This window comes from Physella acuta, unplaced genomic scaffold (assembly GCF_028476545.2).
Source record: "Physella acuta isolate Inbredline_101_S28 unplaced genomic scaffold, ASM2847654v3 ptg000066l, whole genome shotgun sequence".
Lineage (NCBI taxonomy): Eukaryota > Metazoa > Mollusca > Gastropoda > Physidae > Physella > Physella acuta.
Genome location: NW_026731586.1, coordinates 258986 through 280205, shown reverse-complemented (window position 1 = coordinate 280205; position 21220 = coordinate 258986). Strand labels below are relative to the sequence as shown.

General features: G+C 33.4%; 1 protein-coding gene across 1 annotated transcript; it reads left to right on the top strand.

Annotated features, from left to right (window-relative positions):
- The first annotated feature begins 1466 nt into the window (after positions 1–1466).
- Positions 1467–8704, top strand: LOC131951656 (uncharacterized). The gene is made up of 7 exons (XM_059314009.1): positions 1467–1643; positions 1767–2057; positions 4974–5147; positions 6059–6241; positions 6651–7456; positions 7856–8154; positions 8475–8704. Exons 1-7 carry the CDS (start codon positions 1467–1469, stop codon positions 8702–8704), a joined length of 2160 nt encoding a protein of 719 aa, XP_059169992.1.
- The last annotated feature ends 12516 nt before the right edge of the window (positions 8705–21220 follow it).

The window sequence follows — 21220 nt, the reverse complement described above, 5'->3', positions numbered from 1 at the left end:
TTGTTATAACCTTTCAATATTGTTTTCTTTCCTAACTATATTGGATGAAAAACATAAGTTTCTAAGGTAAATTGTGTTTATCCTCGCAATACTAATTAGCTTGCAAACGATAGCTTCCATGTGCAATTAGAAATATATTAAAACAAAATCATAATACACAAGCATGTAGCTCCTGTAAGCTTTTAATTACCAGAGGCGTAGCGAGGGGCGGGGGGGGGGGTGGGGCGGACCGTACCAGGTGACACCATTTAGGGGGTGACACCAAGGCAAAAAATAGCAAAATATATAGAGAAAAACTTGAGGGTGGTGCAAATCGAAAGTTGGAGGGGGGGGGGGGGTGCAAATCGAAAACTTGAGGGGGGGATGCAAATCGAAAGTTTGAGGGGAGGGGGGGGGGGAGTGCAAATTGAAAGTTTGTCCCCCGCCTCTGGGGGGTGACACCATTAAGTGCCGAACCGGGTGACACCCGACCTCGCTACGCCACTGTTAATTACGTTTATTTTTTTAGAATGAACTGTTTTGAAACAGAGTAACAAAAATTAAGATTTTATTTTCTAATCAGCAAACGTGTCATTTTTCGAAGCACGATTAAATTAACAGTCTAGAAAATAAAACAAAAAATGCATACTAGTCATGTATTTGGGTTGTAAGAATGCTAATCACATAACACTTTCTTTTCATAGGTGTTATTTTAAAAGCATAAACAATATTTCTACAATCAGACAGTGCTTTAAGTTTTATTGTTAAGACTTTTGTGGATTAAAGATTACTTTGACAGGCAAATATAAAACTAAAGAAGCCGATACAGAATTCTCAAAACAATGACCGCTTTCTTCTTCTTTTCAACATTTTCCAGCGTTAAAAGTTATGCGAACCTTTTATCAAATCTTTAATGCGTTCCTTTCAAGATCGTAAACAATTAAAATATTTTCTGCAGAAGATGTTTAAAATGTCTTTTATGATTTTCATATGCCAATAATAATCGCTGAAAAGATTTTCAAAGATTAACTTCAACATTAACCATCATAAAAATAATGCTTAATGCATATATGTTGTTAACAATTGTGGGTTTAAAATTGTTTCTATTCAAACTGTAGAAAATGAGTTTTTAGAATAAATACATATACAAGTTCTTAAAAACCAAATTTATGAGAGAAAATTAGCTAAAAGGATATGTTGAATAAGCTCCATTTAAAATAAGATATTGCAATAATTATAAAACAATGCAAACATTTTACATGAGGGTTTGTTATTCAGCTTTATTGCCAAAGAACTTGTATACAATTATAAATGGAGAATGACTATTACAGCCTATAAATAGCTGGAACACTAGAGGTCCTCGTTATCAGTTAAATTTTCTGTTTCTCTGAAGTACCAGAAAACAAAAATATTTGTTCCGAATATTTAATACATTTAAGAAATGGAACAGGCTACTAATATAAAATGAACTGCTTAAACTAACAGACATGCCGAAAATTAAGTTTTATTACGCCTGTTTTGTAACCTTGACCTTCCATTGTAACATTGGATGTTTTGGTCAAGTTGACAGCGGATCCTCCATTGTTCCCTGGAACAAAACTTCGATGTCACCAACTTCCTACTTGCAGCTGTTCTACAATAACTGGTGCATAGAAAACAAGTTTGTTAGTAGACGTAGGAATTTCGAACCGCAACAGATCTTCTGTTCTTGCCGGCGTCCGTATTGCGATTTATTCGACAACTGCTGTCCAGAACTTTCTAGAAGTGATTTTGACTTTACATTACAGGGCGCAGAAATAACATCGCTCCGCAGTGTTAACAATTTCAGAAGTTACAAGTACACGACAAGGAAAAATCTACCTAGACTTCACTGCGAGTCCGAGCGGGCATCGTCTCATGTTTTGACCATCCGGTCTTGCCCGGACAACTACACAGGTCCGGCCAGGGTCGTAGAGCTGTGTGAGGCGGACATCCCACGAGAGATGATGACTTTGGATGTTTACAATTTCGTTGTTGACATGGAAACGGATTTCCTGTTCTGGAACAAGTACTGTGCCCAGTGCAACGGGTACTCTAACGTAAGTGAATTGTTAAAACATGATTTTTTAATCTTGTATCTATATAGACTACTTCTACAATTAAGATTACTTTTTACACAATTGTGTATTTATTTATTTATATTTTGTTTGTCTGTTTCGCTTGATCAGCACATCTGCACAATATGTTGAATTTAAAAATACGTATTTATGAAGAGAATAATGCTCTGTTTTCAAAATTGGTTTTATACAAACTTATTTCAATATTTATAGTTCAATGAATGATATATTCATATATAGAAACACAAGCTTAATTATAAAATTTGAGAACAAATACGTTATTTTCACAACATGGCTCCTACGTAAAATAGACCATGTTTTCCAATAGAAATAGTTTCATGCAGTACACAACTTTATTTTTATTGTCGTCTATAGTTTTAACGATATTTCTGTTTGTAATAATTAGCAGATTCCACCACTATTAAATTTTAAATAAGATACGCTTGACAGATCATCTAATTGAGAAAAAAATTATCAAGATATACCGATATACTACATTTAAGACGTTTGAGCACTGACGGAGAACAAGTAGATTTAAAAATCTTATCTTGGGCTCGCGTTTAAAAGATTTCCCCAACTCGAATGCCCCTGAGTCTACCCAGCTCTAATGGTTACCTGGAGGGGGGGGGGATGCGGCTGGACAAAAGGCTGACTATTCTATTCCTTTATAGATTAACTGTACTTCATCTGTCTAATGTGTCTTGGGCACGAACTAGAAAAGGTGATGAGTATAGTGCGACCACTCTAACAATTCGTATGCCTAGATCACTAATACATATGAACTCTACTACACCTTAATTTTTAAACAGTACTTTTAAATTTGTATAAATAAAACCGGAGTCGGCGTGGTCCAGTCGGTAAAGCTCAAGGCTGAATACCAAAAAGTCTCGAGTTCTTACCCTCGTTAGCTGGGGACAGCCACTCTTCAAACAGTTGATGTACAAAGGCCGTGGAAGCACATCCAAAAAGAAAAGCAGGCAACGGCCAATTTTGCGCATCACAAGTTGACAAGTAATACTTTATTGAAGAGAATTCCTTTCCAACATGAAAAATTAAGATAAACATGTAAAAGACAATTTTTCAGTTTATTAAGCTGACAAATAAAATGTAAACTTACAGCTTCGTCCAGTACGAGAATTGGAATTATTTTGCCAAGATTACCAGATTATGTACAAGGCAACGGATTATGACGAGATGATAAACACGTCACTCCGGGAACCAACCTGCGTCTTACGTCATCAAACATCAAACATGACATTCTCCAACTGTTTTCCGGAAATGTGAGTACATTGGTCAGGTGGGTAAGAGCGTGAGTGATAATCCGCATGTCCCAAGTTCGAACCCGTTGGCAGTTAAATCTCGTTATATATATATATATATATATATATATATATATATATATATATATATATATATATATATATATATATATATATATATATATATATATATATATATATACATATATATATATATATATGTATATGTATATATATTAACTATGTACATAGAGAGAGCGCGAGAAAGGAAAAAAAAATAGTAATTTTGTTTCCTAAATATATCGTTTAGGCACGTCATAGACACATGTGACTTTGCGCCCCCTGATTGGAAATCAGACGAGGAGGTAGAAAGGTCATGTTCGCAGTTTACCAACACGATGGATCAAGTTTTTACTGTTAACCCGGTTCAATTTTATAAGAACGTTTTCTGTTACATTTGTAACAAAGTAAGTTTTAAAGTAGCGTCTTCCTATATGTGACAAATTCCGATGTAAAATAATGTCTTATTTTAATTTACTTTTGTTAGGAATGTAGGCCTATTTGTTTTGAAAGCTTTTTTTTTAAGTTTTAAATATTTTTGAAAACTCATTTTACAATTTATTCTTAGGGGGTGCACCTCATTAAACTTCTTTACAAGGCTAATAATTACTTGATTTGATTGAAACTTTGATTATGGTGTCTTATATACATTGTTTTAAGCTATGTAATAAGCTATATCAAGAATCTTAAACAGTTATTTTTTTAAGACACGTTTTTTTTCTTCTTTTTTTCACACTCTTGTTTTTTTTACAAGTTTAAAAAATTTAAAAGTATATATCCCAAACACTATCTATTGAATTTTAATGAAATGTATCCATAGCTACACAACATAATCACAATTGAACTAATATAGTTTTTGTATGTTACATCAAAGTTTCTTCCAGGCATCTCTTCGGGGGGGGGGGGGGGGGACGAAGCCCCCCCCCCCCCCCCCCGAAAAAATTCTATCGCCCCCCCCCCCGAACGAAATGAAATTTATATAATTTATATAGAAAATACATACTTTTAACAGTGTCCGCTCCCCCCCCCCTGAAGAAAGTCTACCGCCCCCGCCCCCCTCCCCCCCGAAAATTTCAAGTGCCCCCCCCCCCCCCGGAGAAAAAAGTCTGGAAGAAACACTGTGTTACATTAAGATTTTTTGTTGTTGAGAATTTCATAGTTAAGATTTTAACCTTATAACCAAAGATTTGTAACTTCAATATTATGTCATATATTCAAAACTTTTTATTATTTCTTTATTAAGCATCCTCTTCTTTATTTGCATTTGAAGTTCAAAGTCAATATAGTAAACGGCTATTGAGTTCTATAGATTGTGGCAGGATATGTAATAATCATAAATTTCTCAATGTTTTAAACGGCTAACGCTGATCACACTTTTATTTGGTCAAAAGGTATATTGAAAAGCTATACAATTAATATGCAAGTTTTTTTCTCTAATAAAATTGCTTCCTGAATTTTCATGAGGTGGGTGCACTACCCCCTTAGATTTGTAACACGATAGGTGTTTATGGAATATCTGCTAATATATTTTTAAACTGTAATTTTTCTTAAATTTTAGATATAATGTCTTCTGTTTCAGAACACATACCCGACTGAAAAGGAAAAGGGTGCTGGAGATAGCTCCGCCCTTTTCGAGGTAGTCCCGCCCTTTCCCCAGCTCATCAGGTTCTCTAGGCAAGTCATAAACGACGATACTAGCATGAAAGAATCAAACTTAAATCAGTGTGAAGACACACACTGGCTTTCGCCTGATGTAAGTTGTCGTAGAATTTAACCGTTAACTTGACAAAAGTATTGTATTACCGTTTCCAACTTTAACAAATGTTTTAAAAAATCAATTAAGATAAAAAAAAAAAACAATAAACTTCATATTGTTGAAATAATTCAATGTATTTATTGCAGAAAAACTGTAAACCACTATTGTAATAGTTTTTTTATCTCATCATTTCATTTAGGTGTTAATAAATTACTCAAAAAGTATGACGGTGTATGGAACAAGTGAAGTAGAGTTCACTTATTTCTATGACCTTAGCATACAAAGGGATAGTGTGAGCAGTACTATACCCAGCCGCGTTCAATTTCGCTAATGTAAGTTAGGTACCCAACAGAGCTCCGTGGACTCAGGGACGGTCTGCTGACTTGAACCCGGATTTGTACTCGAGGCAGGGGCGTAGCGAGGGGGGGGGGGGGCGGGGGGTGCGGACCGCACCGGGTGACACCATTTAGGGGGGTGACACCAAGGCAAAAAAATAGCAAAATATATAGAGAAAAACTCGAGGGGGGGGTGCAAATCGAAAGTTTGAGGGGGGGGGGTGCAAATCGAAAGTTTGAGGGGGGGGGGGGGTGCAAATCGAAAATTTAAAAGTTTGTCCCTGGGAAGGGTCTCTATGCCTCTGGGGGGTGACACCATTAAGTGCCGCACCGGGTGACACCCGACCTCGCTACGCCACTGACTCGAGGATTAGCAGTTTAGCTCTCTACCGCAGGCCACTTCATCCCTTCATGCCTTCATTAAGAAACTAACAACATTTTTATTAAACTATAAGCCGAAAGTGTTCTTTAGTTAAGGTGCCCTTAAGATACTACTGTTTTATTTACGGTGACCGTATGCCACGAACGTATTTACCTAAGGGTGTCAATAAAAAGCTGATGTAATTGTTCCAGGGCACGTGTAAACCGCTCCACTGTAGCCCAGGTAAAAAGCTGATCTCCGGCAACTGCAGAACGTCCAACAGTGACGTCACAGGACTGGGCTACAAACTGAGTACCTGGTTCATGCTTAGACCAGCAGACGTCAAATTAGATCAGTTGTCTCTGAAAGCCATTGGCGATATCCTTGAATCTCAGGTGCCCTTGATACTCTTATTGAAACTCTTCACCTCTGCACACACACAAATAATCGCCATTAAATTTTATCTCATTTCATTCGTTCTCAATTCAATTGTTTAAAAGATTAGTATATATTTCTTAGGAAAGCAGTTTACCGTTAGTAATTTCAAAGTATATTTTCGCAAGACGTGGCACTTAATGTCTTTTTAAAGTAACATAATATTTTGTGTAAATGTAATTTTTTTTTCCTCATCTGATTTCTAGTCATTATAATTTGGCATTTTACTTTCTGTAGACTACTGGTAAAGAAACACGTGTTTTTTCTATTGATAATACCATATGATATAGTTGTTGTTGATCAGTTGCTTAATGTTGATTGGCCACAAGGTGTTTGCAATGGATAAATCAAATTCCTACTGATTTTCAGATGCTAAACGAGACAAATCTAAAAGCAAGAAATATTTTGTTGCAGTATAAGCTAGGTACTTTCGCTGAAGGACAAAATACTGGAAGATATAAAGTTCAGTCTCCACTTGTGATAATGGCTGATATTTTCATCGTTGCCCAATTAGAGATATCAAGAGATGATTTTGAAGATTTTATTGTGAATAAGTTGATTAGAACTCCGTTAACTATTGCGGAAAACACAGAAATATATCTTGTCCCCTATTTAAAGTCTGGTGGCTTAACAGAGTCCATTTTGATAGAATGGTGTCGTTGGATTACCAAACATTGCTTGTATGAAAGAACAAGTTATTCAATATACGAAAGTAAATATGATGTTTTGAATCGCAAGGACTTGCTCGTGAAGGTGACGAATACTTTAGCATGTAGTTTTGTAAGTTTCAGCAAGTCAGAATACAAATTGGATGTCGTCGAAACTGACTTCCCACCATCCGTGACAGTTACTGTTAATCTTGGAAATACCAAGTTGATCTTCTCGAAGGTGTCGGAGATCAACATGTTGGAGATTGACGGCGATGGTGTGTTGAATGTTTGTCGTAAAGATCTGGACGATAAACTCGCCTCTCTGGACAAAACTCCAAATGAACTGAACTATTACGCCAATATACTGACTCTCACTTGCATGTCCGCGTCAATGCTGTGTCTCCTGGTGTCTTTAGTGACGTACATCCGGTTTTCTGAGCTGAGAAACAGTGCAGGCAAAAACAACATGTTCCTGTGTACAAGTCTTTTACTGGCTCAGGCATCTTTGTTGGCAAGTTCTTATCTGTAAGTTTGTTTGTTCAACTTCAACAATGCACACCCAATTTTACACAGTCGTCTTAGAAGATTTAATATTTTTTCTAGCATGCTGTCAAATTGTAACTGCTTTACTGCTAAGATAAATAATCAATTTGGTTTTATTGCTTAAAAATATTGCCATGTTTTGCCATTGTCTGACAAAGTGTGGTTAAATGGAATTTATCTATCTATTTTTATACTACAATGGAATTTATCTATCTATTTTTATACTACTAAAACTCAAGTTTGTTTACAAGTTTGAATTATAATTTTTTTTGTTTTTTATTTATTTTATTAAATATTTTATTATTTATGTGGAACATAATGTTCCATTTTATTATTGCTATATCATAGTAACACTGTTTTTCATATTTCTACATTTCTTAGCTCGGGTTACAAGTATTTCTGCATTGCTTTTGGAATATCTACCCACTTTCTCTGGGTGTGGAGTTCGGCCTGGACTTTAGTGTGCAGCATACGCATGCTCCAAATGGTGTCAACTAAATATCAAAAACCACAAAAATCAGCAGAAGAACGACGAACTTTGGTTAAAAATGTTCTCTTTACCCTTGCCCTGCCAACCATTTCTGTAGCAACGGTTGTGATTTCATCTCAGATACTAAGCCATGGTCGGAAGATAGGATACGGCGAAATCAACTGCTTCATTGATTATAACATTCACTTAGGTTTGATTTTTAAATCTTCGTCTTTACATTTGGTTTTTTAAATTTTACACGTTTGTTACGTACCGTAACATAATGTTTTTCTTATCTTGCGAATACATAGTATCTTTTTTGTACAAAATGTTTCCTTTTTATAAGTTATAATCTATCTACATGCCCCAACACATTAAGTTATATATTATGACTGCACACTTCGAACACAGTAGTAATGTAATTCATTATCATTCACCGTCTAGAATTTGTTCTGTTATGAGAATCGTTACATTTTAATGCAATTTACCCACCCTAAATTTGGTCATTTTTCTTTCGATTCTTATACACAGGTTTGTGCCTGATCACCCCTCTAGCTCTCATCACCGTGTGTAATGTGGCTTTGTTCATCGCCACCGTCGTCAGGATCTACACCATCAGCAGATCTGTCACACAACAGGACAAAATCAGCACCAGCGATAGACAGCTCTCATTGATCTATGTTACGCTGTCGTTGATGACCGGAGCTTTCTGGCTGCTTGCTATCGTTGGAGAAGGGACGGAATCGAAACCACTTCAGTAAGTATCCATTGAAATCAGTAAAATGTCTTGTTTTTTAATTTATAAATCAGAAATATAATTCTGTATGTCTTTTCTAGTTTTTGATAATTATTGTTATGATACTTACAAATGTCTTCATTTAAAATCTAACTGTATTTTATTTTGCATAAAGTATAGGTTACCTATGATGCATATTACTAAAATAATATTTATAATAAAAAAAAAGTATATCCCACAGGTTCACATCAATTATACTAAACGGCTTACAAGGTGTTTTCTTCTTTGTGACGTGTGTCTGCAACAATCGAGTGGTCAGACTGTACTGTCCATCAATCGGACAACGCGACGTCACATCCAAAACACCATTCACAACTAAATAGATCCAGCACTGGCTCTATACATACTAGCTCGATCACTGGCCAACAAAAATCTTTATCTGTCAATTCAATCATTTTCTAATCTCAAAAGTAGTACCAGTTTGTGTTATTTGTAATATGTTTGCTAACTTTCAAACAATTTATGTTTTTTTTTTAAGCGTAATGTTGTCTGTAATTGCTTTTTAAATATTTTATTTTCCTGTTTCTGCTTTAACCTAGTGAAAGGAAAGTACTTACAAACATGAAATTTAAAAAAAGTAGCTTAAAACGAATGCATAATAAACCGGGAGTGATCTCCCCAAAACGTTCTGGAATATTCTTATATAAAACAACAGGGGATGGGAACTCCATTTTAAATAGAATAAAATCTCGTAGAAAAACAGAATTGCAAACCAAGTGAACGCCAAATGAAATGTGCATAATAGTGCGCAATATTATTAGTACTTTATAAATTTACATGCATTTTTTGAGAAATCGGAAATAGAGTAAATTAGTACTTTCGGTCAACGGAAATTATTCAAAATTTGACAGAAAGTAGAGAATTAGATCTTTCACTTACGTGTGAAATTTCATTTATCTATCTAAAATAGTACTTAAGTTGTAGGCTTTTGAAAAATTCAAAGTAGAAAAAGTACCACTCACGGTTATTGGAAATCGCTCAAAAGTTGATACGGATCTACGATTTTGATAAAATACTTATATATGAAATTTCATCAACCTAGCTGTAACGGTACTCAAGCTATCGTGTTTACACACAGACACACAGACACAGACACACAGACACACGGACAAAATTGCAAAATTATGTTTTTCTGTATTAAAGTGTAAAACGTCGAGATTTGTAAAAATCTCGATTATTATTTTTTTGCAATATTACAAGACTTTCTCTATACTTCGTATATACGAGAAATTAAAAAAATTGTATGTAATAATGCGCTAAAAGGAAAAAATAATGATTTTCTTTAAATATATATATATATATATATATATATATATATATATATATATATATATATATATATATATATATATATATATATATATAATACTAACTCGAACGATATTAGTGACCATGCAAAGAAATAACTAAATAGTTAAAACTCCGACACGTTTAAAATCACATAGGCTACCAATATAAGTGAGAAAAATTAAAACAAAATTAGATAAATATACATAATTAGCCAACATAACGACATATTAAATGCGCAAACTGATTAAGAGACTTAAATAACTCCATTAGAAATCCGACTGTTCAATGGTATTTATGTTATTTTAAAAATGAATATGTATTAGTTTCGGCCAAGAAAATTGTATACATTTGTAGCAAAAAAAATGAGCTAGGTATATGTTTTTAAAAAAAATTGGATACAAACTTTTTGTTCTAGATTAACACATTAGATTTTTTAAAAATTGGTTAGCTTCGTTGCTTTCATTAAAATTTCTTTTTTTTTTAATTAAGTAAGTAACTATTAAACACTGTTTGGCTGTTTGTTTTGCACATAGAAGTAACAGTTTTGAGTGGATTTGTTCTCTTGTTTTAAGCTATTTTGTTGTTCTAGTATTATTCCAGCCTTGTCAAGTCTTCAGTTCTTTTTTCTCGTGTAACTACTCTTCCAGTGTTTTTTTGTAACCAGTAACTTAAATAAACTGTAAATCTTAATCTAATCAATAAATACTGCGTTATTGTTTTCTTTTTCAAGTTATTGTGTCGCCATTAAACCAACACCACAAATGTTACAATAGAACCCCTCAGCATAAGAGATTTTGTGTTATTGATATAAAATTTGTGAAATATCACACTACATTTATAGAGAACACATTAGTTTTAAAAATATTCAAAAGTAACGCGTAGACAATCTGCTATGATAATACATTTATACGTTATATTTCAAAAGTGGTTAATTTTGAGGTGTTAAGGGAGTTGGAAAGCAGGTAAAGTTAATAAAATAGCAGTGTTAAACAATGTGGTAAAAAAGCAAAATATAAGTTCTATAAAATACAGTCGCCTAGATCAGACGAGCTCCGAGACTAATACTCTTGATGTCACCAGATAGCCACGCCTGCAATGCAACAATAAAACAAAAATATTGTCCATTTAATCATACAAAAGAAAAACTTTCCCAATCGTCGACTTTTATTGCCCATGCAAGAAAGACATGGGTAGGCGTGAAATCTGACTCCGATGGCGGCTAACTGACCTAGATGCAGCTATTTTAAATTTTTATGTTCTCGATATTATTTTATGATTTGAGTAAATCTACAAAGAGTCACGATTTTGTATTATTTTATTGAAATAATATAAATTAGAAGCATACAAATTTAGACTTTTTTTCAAGAACATGATATTCAAAAACAACTTAAAAAACAGATAAAAAATCAACAGCTCTACGATCACAAAACAAATTTGATTGTGAATGTTTGTGAGGAATAATTGCTGTAAAATTATAAAAAAAAAACAATACATGGAGAAGAAAACAATGGGTGCTATTTTTTGTTATTTACAAAATAAAGTAACACAATTGTATATATTTAAATTATTAAAAAACCCATCAGAAATGTATTTTCACCCGATAAAATTTGTATTGTTAAAATTTACAAAGCCTTTTTGTCAACATCGGAGAATTTTCCTTTTTTTTACAGAAAATTATTTTTATAGAATAACAAATGACTTCGTGTAATCAATATTGAAACCAAAGAAGAGATAAAACTCAAACTAAAATGATGTTTGATACTTACTTAAACAGGAGGCGTTTGCATAATTATATATATATATATATATATATATATATATATATATATATATATATATATATATATATATATATATATATATATATAATTTGTTAGTTAAATACAATAAAGTATTTTAAAAAATTAATTGATTTTCTTTACTAAACTAATTCAGGCCTTAATGGGACAAGATACCCATGATTTCGATAAAATTTTAATTTTGCTCCCCCAAAATTTTTTTTTCTTAATTCGGTACCAATATCTTTTATCTAAGTAACCCAAACATTTCGGACTTCTACAGCTTACGGTTATCCGTTTATTGCAATGTGAAACATGGTACCCCCCGGAAAGTTTTCACACTACTACGCGGACAGCTGCTATCTTCGAGCGGGTATTACATAATTTATTGCCCGCTAGAAACCATAAACTTTACAGCAATCTAAGGACCTAGCACCCGTGTACCCGCTGAAGTAGTGACCTTTTTTTTTGTTCTAAAAATAAGTGGGATAGAAGTTGTAAAAAATATGAATGGGAAGAGATTCATTGAAACGCTTGACCAATCATATTATAGTACAGTAAACAAAATAATTCACGGTAGTTTAACAAGTATAAACATATGAATTTATTAAACACCCAGAAATGTGTTAAATAAAAAAATTCTATCCGTAGTGATTATCCTTAAATGTTTTATACAAATCTTTCTTTCTTATATTTTAAAATTTTTAATTGTTTAAAAATCAATCACTTTTTGTTAAATTCATGTTCTTTTTAATTTTAAATTAATTTTGTATTTTCATATATTTGAAACTCTAGAAACAAATACTGTTTGCATATGCGGTTGAAATTACACCCAAACTCTCAATAAGTAATGATATTATAACTTACACAATGCCATCTTATTTTAATGCAATTTCTCTATCATAAGCTGCATTTATTAGTATAGAAGTTTGTAAAATTATTATCTATCTATATACTACTAAAACTCAAGTTTTTTTGCAAGTTTGCATACATTTCTTTTCTGTTATTTTGTTTGTCTTTTGGTTACAGAAGAGAATCTGCACTATTTGAAAAATGTAAAATACGTATTTCGGTAGAGAACAATGTTTTTTATTACCAAATTATTAATCACACATTCATTTAAAGACGTTAATTAATTAATTTATATATTCATTGATAGGAAAACCACTTTTATTATAACATTTCAGAACAATGACTTTTTTATAGTGACGTCACATGATTCATTATCTTTTTACAATAAACATGGCGTATCACATGTAAGATCATGTTGCCTAGATAAAAGTTTAACGCATTATAAAGCTAAGTTTTCTTTAAGCTATAGCTTTAACGATACGTCCGTTTGCTATTTTTATTAGGTTCCAACACTATTATCAATTTTCAACAGTTCTTCTAATTTGAGTATACAATTCATTTCTCTAGATCTACCTACATTTAGGGAGGAAGTGAAAATCAATCGAAGTAGAACCTAGATCTTAAATCTTGGTCATACCAAAATTAATTATTTAAAGATAAAACAATTATAAAATAACAATACATTTTTGAGTTTTTTTATTTAACTATTTTAGTCATTAAATATTTGATATAAATCTTTGCTTTATAGCTTTAAGTATAATCGTATTCAAGAATACACGAGATTTATCTATCCAGAACTAGAGCTACGGAAAAACTAGACTTAAGCCAGCCATATGTTTTAGATCTAGAGAGTTCATCGGTTTCTGTGTGCTCAGCCTATGAAGGGATAGTGTGGTCAGACCTATCCTCGGCCGAAATCGGTGTTTTTAAACGATAAAACAACATGTTGTCTGAGACTTGGCGAGACACTGGGCAGGTACAGTAGGTTTGGGCAGTTGTAGAGTTCACCTGTGACATCAGCATATGAAGGGATAGTGTGGTTAGACCCATGTTCAGCCGAAATCGGTGTTTTAAAAGACAAAAACCTGTCTGAGTTTTTCGGGACAATCGGCAGGTGAAGTAGATTTGACCTGTTTTTATAATCCAGCATATGAAGGGATAGCATGGTCAGACCAATCCTCAGCCGATACAGGTGTTTTTAAAAGAGAAAAACGTCTGGGGTGTGACGTCTTTTTGAATGTGGTGTCTGGTTTTCGTGACGATAAGTAACATTAGGGAGGGGAGGGAAAAGATAAAATTCGTCAAACAAACGTAATGGATGACCACCCCAAAACCCACAGTTATCCAAGGTTAAAGGGTAGTCTAGTTTATAATAAAAGTATTCTGTTGATCGGTGTCCGAGCTGGTGTATTTAGAACAAATACATGTTCTATTCAGTTGTGTAATGTCTTGTAGATGGGACGTGGCGTTGTCCAATTAATGACCAGTACACTTTGACAACACGGCGGTTACAGATACACGTCACAAAAAAGAAAACACCTTGTAAGCCGTTAAGTATAATCGATGTGAATCTGTGGGAAATAAAGGTTTGAAAAATTAAGAATATACTGTAATTGATACCCTAGTTTAATTTTAGTACAAGCAGCATAAACAACTATAGTTTGATTTAAATAAAGTATAATTGGTGTGAACCAATTAGATACACAGATTATGTATAGGATAACATTAATAATAATACATGACCGCAGAATCAAATCTAGTTAATGAATAATACACATTTTAACTAGATTTGAATATAGAGACACATAGATTAATACCCAATATGTAAAGTTAAATCTTAGTATTCGTATGTAAAATTATGTAAAAGTAGACCTCAAATTTGAAACCTCTTTCCTGTAATTTGCATATATGTTGTATGGTCACAGAATCAGCGGCGGATTAAATGGGTTGGGGGGGGGGGTGGCTGCAGCCGAGGCCCCCATTATCAGGAAACTCTAACTTACTCTTTAATTCATAGCAAATTTCACTTTCAAGAGACATTGTTTTTAAAACACAGAACCAAATTTTAATATTTGAATCACAAGAGTGGTTTGAAATCCTGTTTTCTTTTTGTGTCTGTACATCAAACAATATAATTGTCAACAGGGTTTATTGTCTGCTCTATAAGGACGACATTATAATATTATCATAGATATTTATGTTTGTTCAATGTTGGTGTGAAATATTCTTTTTCACAAGCGCAAGATAATTACTCGAATGACAGTCGAATAACTATATGTTCTGGTTCAGATATCGGGGACTTCTATAGGCCTAAAGTAAACAGCCATATAATAAGTACTGCTAACGTAGGTAAGTATCCCCTCTCGTCGGTGTCTTTTGTGGAATTTAAATTTGATGTTTTTTTTCTACATAGACCTACATACTGGTCAAACGTCTGTATCCTGTTGGCCGCAAATTGAACATAATTGACAGCTTTATAACATTAGTTTTATAAATATCGGTGTCGAAATTTCCTTTAAATTATAATAACCCATTACTGTCTTGAACAGTATGTAAATTAGGATATATATATATATATATATATATATATATATATATATATATATATATATATATATATATATATATATATATATATATATATATTGTTGGTGTGGATACATTTCTTTAGTTTTAATAATTTCTAATGTAGGAATACTATATTTAACTCTTATATCCAAAGAATGAATTTCATTTCTCTTTTTCGACTTTATTGTAGACTTAGGAGCATGTCATTGTACATGTGTTTTCAATTGCAATACTTAAACTTATTATTTATCGTCTTACGTAAAAATTAGTATCTTCATACATGCTTCTTAACTTATCCTATTGACTTTAATTAAAACATGTACATCAAGAAATGTGCAAAGGTTTAGTAAATCGACTAAATTCTAGCGCATATATTTTGTCAACTTTAATTATTAAATACGCTAAGAGGTATATATTCATTTTAAGACATCATTTATTAAATTTGATTACAAATCATAACGTTGCACATTTCGAATGAATACTTACTGAAGTGGTTTTGATCCCGTCCCTTCTCCAACAATGGCAAACAGCCAGAAAGCTCCGGTCATCAACGACAGCTTCACGTAGACCACAGAGAGCTGTCTATCGCTGGTGCTGAAGTTGTTCTGTTGTGTGACAGATCTGCTGATGGTGTAGATCTTGACGACGGTGGCGATGAAAAACGCCAAATTACACACAGTAATGAGACTTAGAGGAGTGATAAAAAACACACCTGGTAGGAAACATGGTATATTATTAAATAGAGAACCAATGTGCATCGAAACTGTTCATTTCTCTTTGACGTGCACAGGAACAATAACACTTAATACACGGATACAGATAACTGCCAGGTAAACAAATGTCATCTTAGAGTCGCCCAAATAGTGAACAACTGATTCACGTGCATTCAGTATTTCAAGGTCCGTATACAAATGTAAACGTATCACGCCATTTTGTCCAACATTCACTAAGATTCTTCTTTATTTTACTTTTTCTATAACTAAAACTCCAAGTATCCAATTAATAATAATTTAAAACAATGCTCTATAGAAACTAACATCCTAACATTGAAAACGACGTATTTTAGTATTTTTAAGAATATAATGGTACCAATTTAAACGTGGGTTAGAAAGGAATTTCAATTGATATGTAGGGTTATTTGTGTTGGGAAAAAAATCTATGTATTAGCCATTACAGTAAAATGCTTTTATTGGTAACAGGGTGCCAACGTTCTTACTTAAACTATTTTTCAGCTAAGATTTAAAGATCAAACCTAGCAGTAAACTTGAATCAATTAGACATGTCAATTCGCCGTATCCAATTTTCTGGCCTTGGGTTAGTATCTGAGACGAAATCACAACAGCGGCAACAGAAACTGTTGGCAGGATCAGCGTTAAGACAATATTTTTAACCAACACACGTCTTTCATCTTCCGGTGTTTGTGATATCCGAACCTGTGCTGTAAATACCTGAAGGATGCGAAAGTTGCACATGAAGGTCCAGGCGAAATTCCACAACCAGAGAAAGTGTGTTGACATTCCCAAAGCGATACAGATGTATTTGTAACCGGAGCTAAATTGAATAGAAATAAAAGGTGACTTTATTAGTACAAAGTAGCGAAATTGACACGTAAGTTGTAGGCAATTGGTGGAGTGCTTACTAGAACAAGTTCAGTTAAAGCTTTCAAGACTTTAGGTATTTTTGAATCTACCTAGCATAGAAAAGTGCCTGACTCAAAGTTTGAATTTAGGTTAACCCACAAGTACATACTATTTAGAAAATCAAATTAAAACTGGTACTAAAATAGTATTTTGTGATTATATTTTGAAGCTAGTAAAAAGAAAGTGTTAAAAATATAAAAAAAAAATTGTCATTCATGACATTGTGTTTGTGCGAATTTAATCTCTCAACCACCTGAAGACATCGTAACACAAAAACAAATCTATCATTACACTTTCTGCGATTTGTTGAACAAACCGAAAAGAATCGAAAGTAGATTTAGGCGATACTCAGTTTTACATTAAGTATACTTTTAATAGAAAAAAAAACCTCTTACAGATAAGAACTGGCCAACAAAGATGCCTGAGCCAGTAAAAGACTTGTACACAGGAATAGTTGTTTTTGCCTGCACTGTTTCTCAGTTCAGAAAACCGGATGTATGTCATTAAAGACACCCGAGACACATCATTGACGTTGACATGCAAGTGAGAGTCAGTATATTGGCGTAATAGTTCAGTTCATTTGTAGTTTTCGCCAGAGAGGCGAGTTTCGCGTCCAGCACCTCCCGACAAACATTCAACACACCATCGCCTTCAATCTCCAACATGTTGATCTCTGACACCTTTGAGAAGATCAACGTGGTGTTTCCAAGATCAACTGTAACTGTCACAGTTGGGGGAACATCGGTGTTGTTGTTATCCACGGTGTATTCTGACTTGTTGAAACTTACAAAAGTACATACTAAAGTATTTGTCACCTTTACCAGCGATTCTTTGCGAACAGTCAGATCATATTTAGCAAAGTTTTTGTCACGCCATGTGTATGTGAAGCATTCATTAAACTTTCCACTACACCATTCAAATAAAGAAATGTTCTCAAAGTCACCTAACCACACATAGGGGACACAATTGATGTCTGTGTGTTCTGTTACAGTTATTGGAGTTCTTAGTAAGGTTTTCACTATAAATTCTTCAATATCGTCTCTTGGTTCTTCATTTCGTGTAATGATGACCATATCAGCAAGAATCACAACAGGAGATTGAAGTCTATACGGTGAGGACTTTTCACCTTCCAACCAGATAAACTTATCCCATTCCAAAGAATAATGTATTGCCTTACGTTTACACATGTTTTGAATCTACAACAAAAATTACATGTAAATAATGTTAGTTTATATATAATATACATACATATATATATATATATATATATATATATATATATATATATATATATATATATATATACATACATACATACTTAAACTCAAGTTTGTTTAAAAGTTTGTATATTTATTTATTTTTGTTGTTGTTTTTGTTTGTTTGCATTGTACTTTGTGTAGAGCTGTAAAATACGTATTTAGTTAGACAATAACGTTCCTTTTATTTACCAAACTGTTAATTACAAATTTATTCAAAGACGTTAATTAATTTATTGAAATATTCACTGGTAGAAACACAACTTTAATTATAAAAGTTCAGAACAATAGGCTTTATTTATAGTGACCCCACTTTATTCATTAGATTTTTTATATCAATCATGGCGGCTTCTATTGAAGATCATGTAGCCTATTCAAAAGGTTTACGCATTATAAAGCTAAATTTTTTTGTCGGCTTTAGCTTTAACGATACGTCTGTTTGCTATTTTTTAGTGTCCAACACTCTTTTTAATTTTCATAATGTTACACTAGGCAGTTCTTCTAATTTGACTGGATCTAGATCTAAACAATAAATTCATCGTGTCTAGATATAAGGGTTCCAAGAAAGAAGCTCAACGGGAAAAGCGCAAACGGAAAAAGCGGATACAGAAAAAGGCGCACAAAGAAAAAAGCGCAAACCCCGGTAGGTAGGTAGGTAGGTAGGTAGGTAGGTAGGTAGGTAGGTAGGTAGGTAGGTAGGAAGGCAGGTAGGTAAGTAGGTACGTAAGTAAGTTGGTTGGTTGGTTGGTTGGTAGTGAGGTAGGTAGGTAGGTAAGTAGGTAGGTAGGTAGGTAGGCGCGTCATAATGAAATAATATTAAATACATCATTGTTATGATGTGTGTTTTATCAGGGTATTTTGGTGCGAATGAATATTGGTGCGCTTTTATCCGTTTGCGCTTTTTTTGTTTGCACTTTTTTCGTTTGCGCTTTTTTCTGTTTGCTCTTTTTTCTGTGTGCGCTTTTTTTCTGTTTGCGCTTTTTTCTGTTTGCGCTTGTTTCTGTTTGCGCTTTTTTGCGTTTGCGCTTTTTTTGTTTGCACTTTTTTCGTTTGCGCTTTTTTCTGTTTGCTCTTTTTTCTGTGTGCGCTTTTTTCTGTTTGCGCTTTTTTCTGTTTGCGCTTGTTTCTGTTTGCGCTATTTTCTGAGTGCGCTTTTTTCTGTTTGCGATTTTTTCCGTTTGCGCTTTTTTTCGTTGCGTTTTTTTGTGCTTTTTTGCGTTGCGCTTTTTTCCATTGCGCTTCTTTCTGGTCACCAGAAATAAGATATAGAGATAAAATATCTACAGATAGGCCAAATCTGAATTAAATAGATTAAAAAAACAAACCCGCAATACATAATTGAGTTTCTTTATTAAACTACTAGCCGTCCCGGACAGGCCCTGCTCTGGCTTCTGTGAAAAAATCTTTCTGTTAAAGACCATAAACCCGGCACTGCCCACCCAAATCACAACTAACCAAAACCAAAACAACAAAACGCAAACATAACGCTAACACAATTACAAATACAAACGAAAACAAAAACATAACAACAAACCCAACCACAAACACCAATACAAACACAAAGAAAAAACAAACAAAAAAGCAAACAAAAACCTAACAACAAACCCAACCACAACCACAAACACCAATACGAACACAAAGAAAAAAAACGAACAAGCAAACGAAAACAAACCAAATCCAAACGCAAAACCAACCACAAACACAAACCCAAAGAAAAAAACACAAACAAAAAAGTAAACGAAAACAAACCAAATCCAAACGCAAAACCAACCACAAACACAAATACAAACACAAACCCAAAGAAAAAAACATAAACGAAAACCAAAAAAGAACGAACAAAAACAAACCAAATCAAAACGCAACCACTAACGCAAACCCAACCTAAACACAAAGAAAACACAAACGCGAACATAAACGCAAAGTGCTCACAGTCTAGCCCGGGGCAGAATCGCCTGTTTCAGCTTAATAAACGACTATAGTACCCCAACTTAATCATAGTCTTTTGCACTCACTTAAACGAACGTAGGTGCCAAACCAAACCAAATGAACAATTATAATACTACAAGCTTATCCGTAAAATACCTAAAACATTTGCACTTGATCAATCCCCGCTAATTATGTAATAATTTTTTCCCAACACCAAAACAAAGTAATAAAAAGTAAATTATTTTCCACCAATGCAATTTTTTATAAAGGGAAGTAATTGTGTTTTCCTAATTTATCAAAGGGAAGTAAGTGCTAAAGGACTAAATATAAATAATTTTCAGACATAATTAGAATTTTTGTAAAAGATATTTTTAAAAAATTTTGTTTAATGAACATGCCGACAATTATTACTAGCAGTTTGAAAAATGAAAATTATTTCCCCACACTTTCAATAGTAATTTTTTAACTCATAAATTTAGACTATGAGCACGATAATAATCTAACACTTAAATCCATCGAAGTATGTCCACGACAAACAAACTTATTACATGTTACATACAGAATTGAGCTTTATATATTAGATTATAGTCCTTAAACATTTGATATAAGTCTTTGCTTTTAATCCTCAAGGATCATCTAATTTGAGAATACAAGGGATACTTCCATCAAGAATTTAGATCTAGAGCTACGGATCAAGCTCAATCTAGACCAAAAATCTATGCCAATAGTGAGCTTCTACACTAAACTATTTCAGACCTTAATGTTTTTTATGTAAATCTTTGTTTGTGTAGTATGAAATCGGCTAATTTGGGATGAAATTTAATTTGAAATAATAGGGCCTACTCGCGTAACTCAAGTTTCTTACGCTGACTCTAGATCTAAGTAAACTCTCTTATTCTGCTCTAATCAGAAATACCCGGCTAGGTAAGTTGACGGTGTAGTAGTTACCAAGCGGGTGGTATGGGTTCGAGACACATCATAACAATGTTAATGTTTTTTTTAGATGTGAATGATAAAGGTATTTATCGGGACTTGGCGAGATACAAAGCAGATTAAGTAGAGTTCACCGGTTTCTGTGACCTCAGCATATAAAGGGATACCGCCCCCCCCCCCCCCGGACGAAATGAAATTAATTTTATTTATACAGAAAATATATACTTTTAACAGTGTC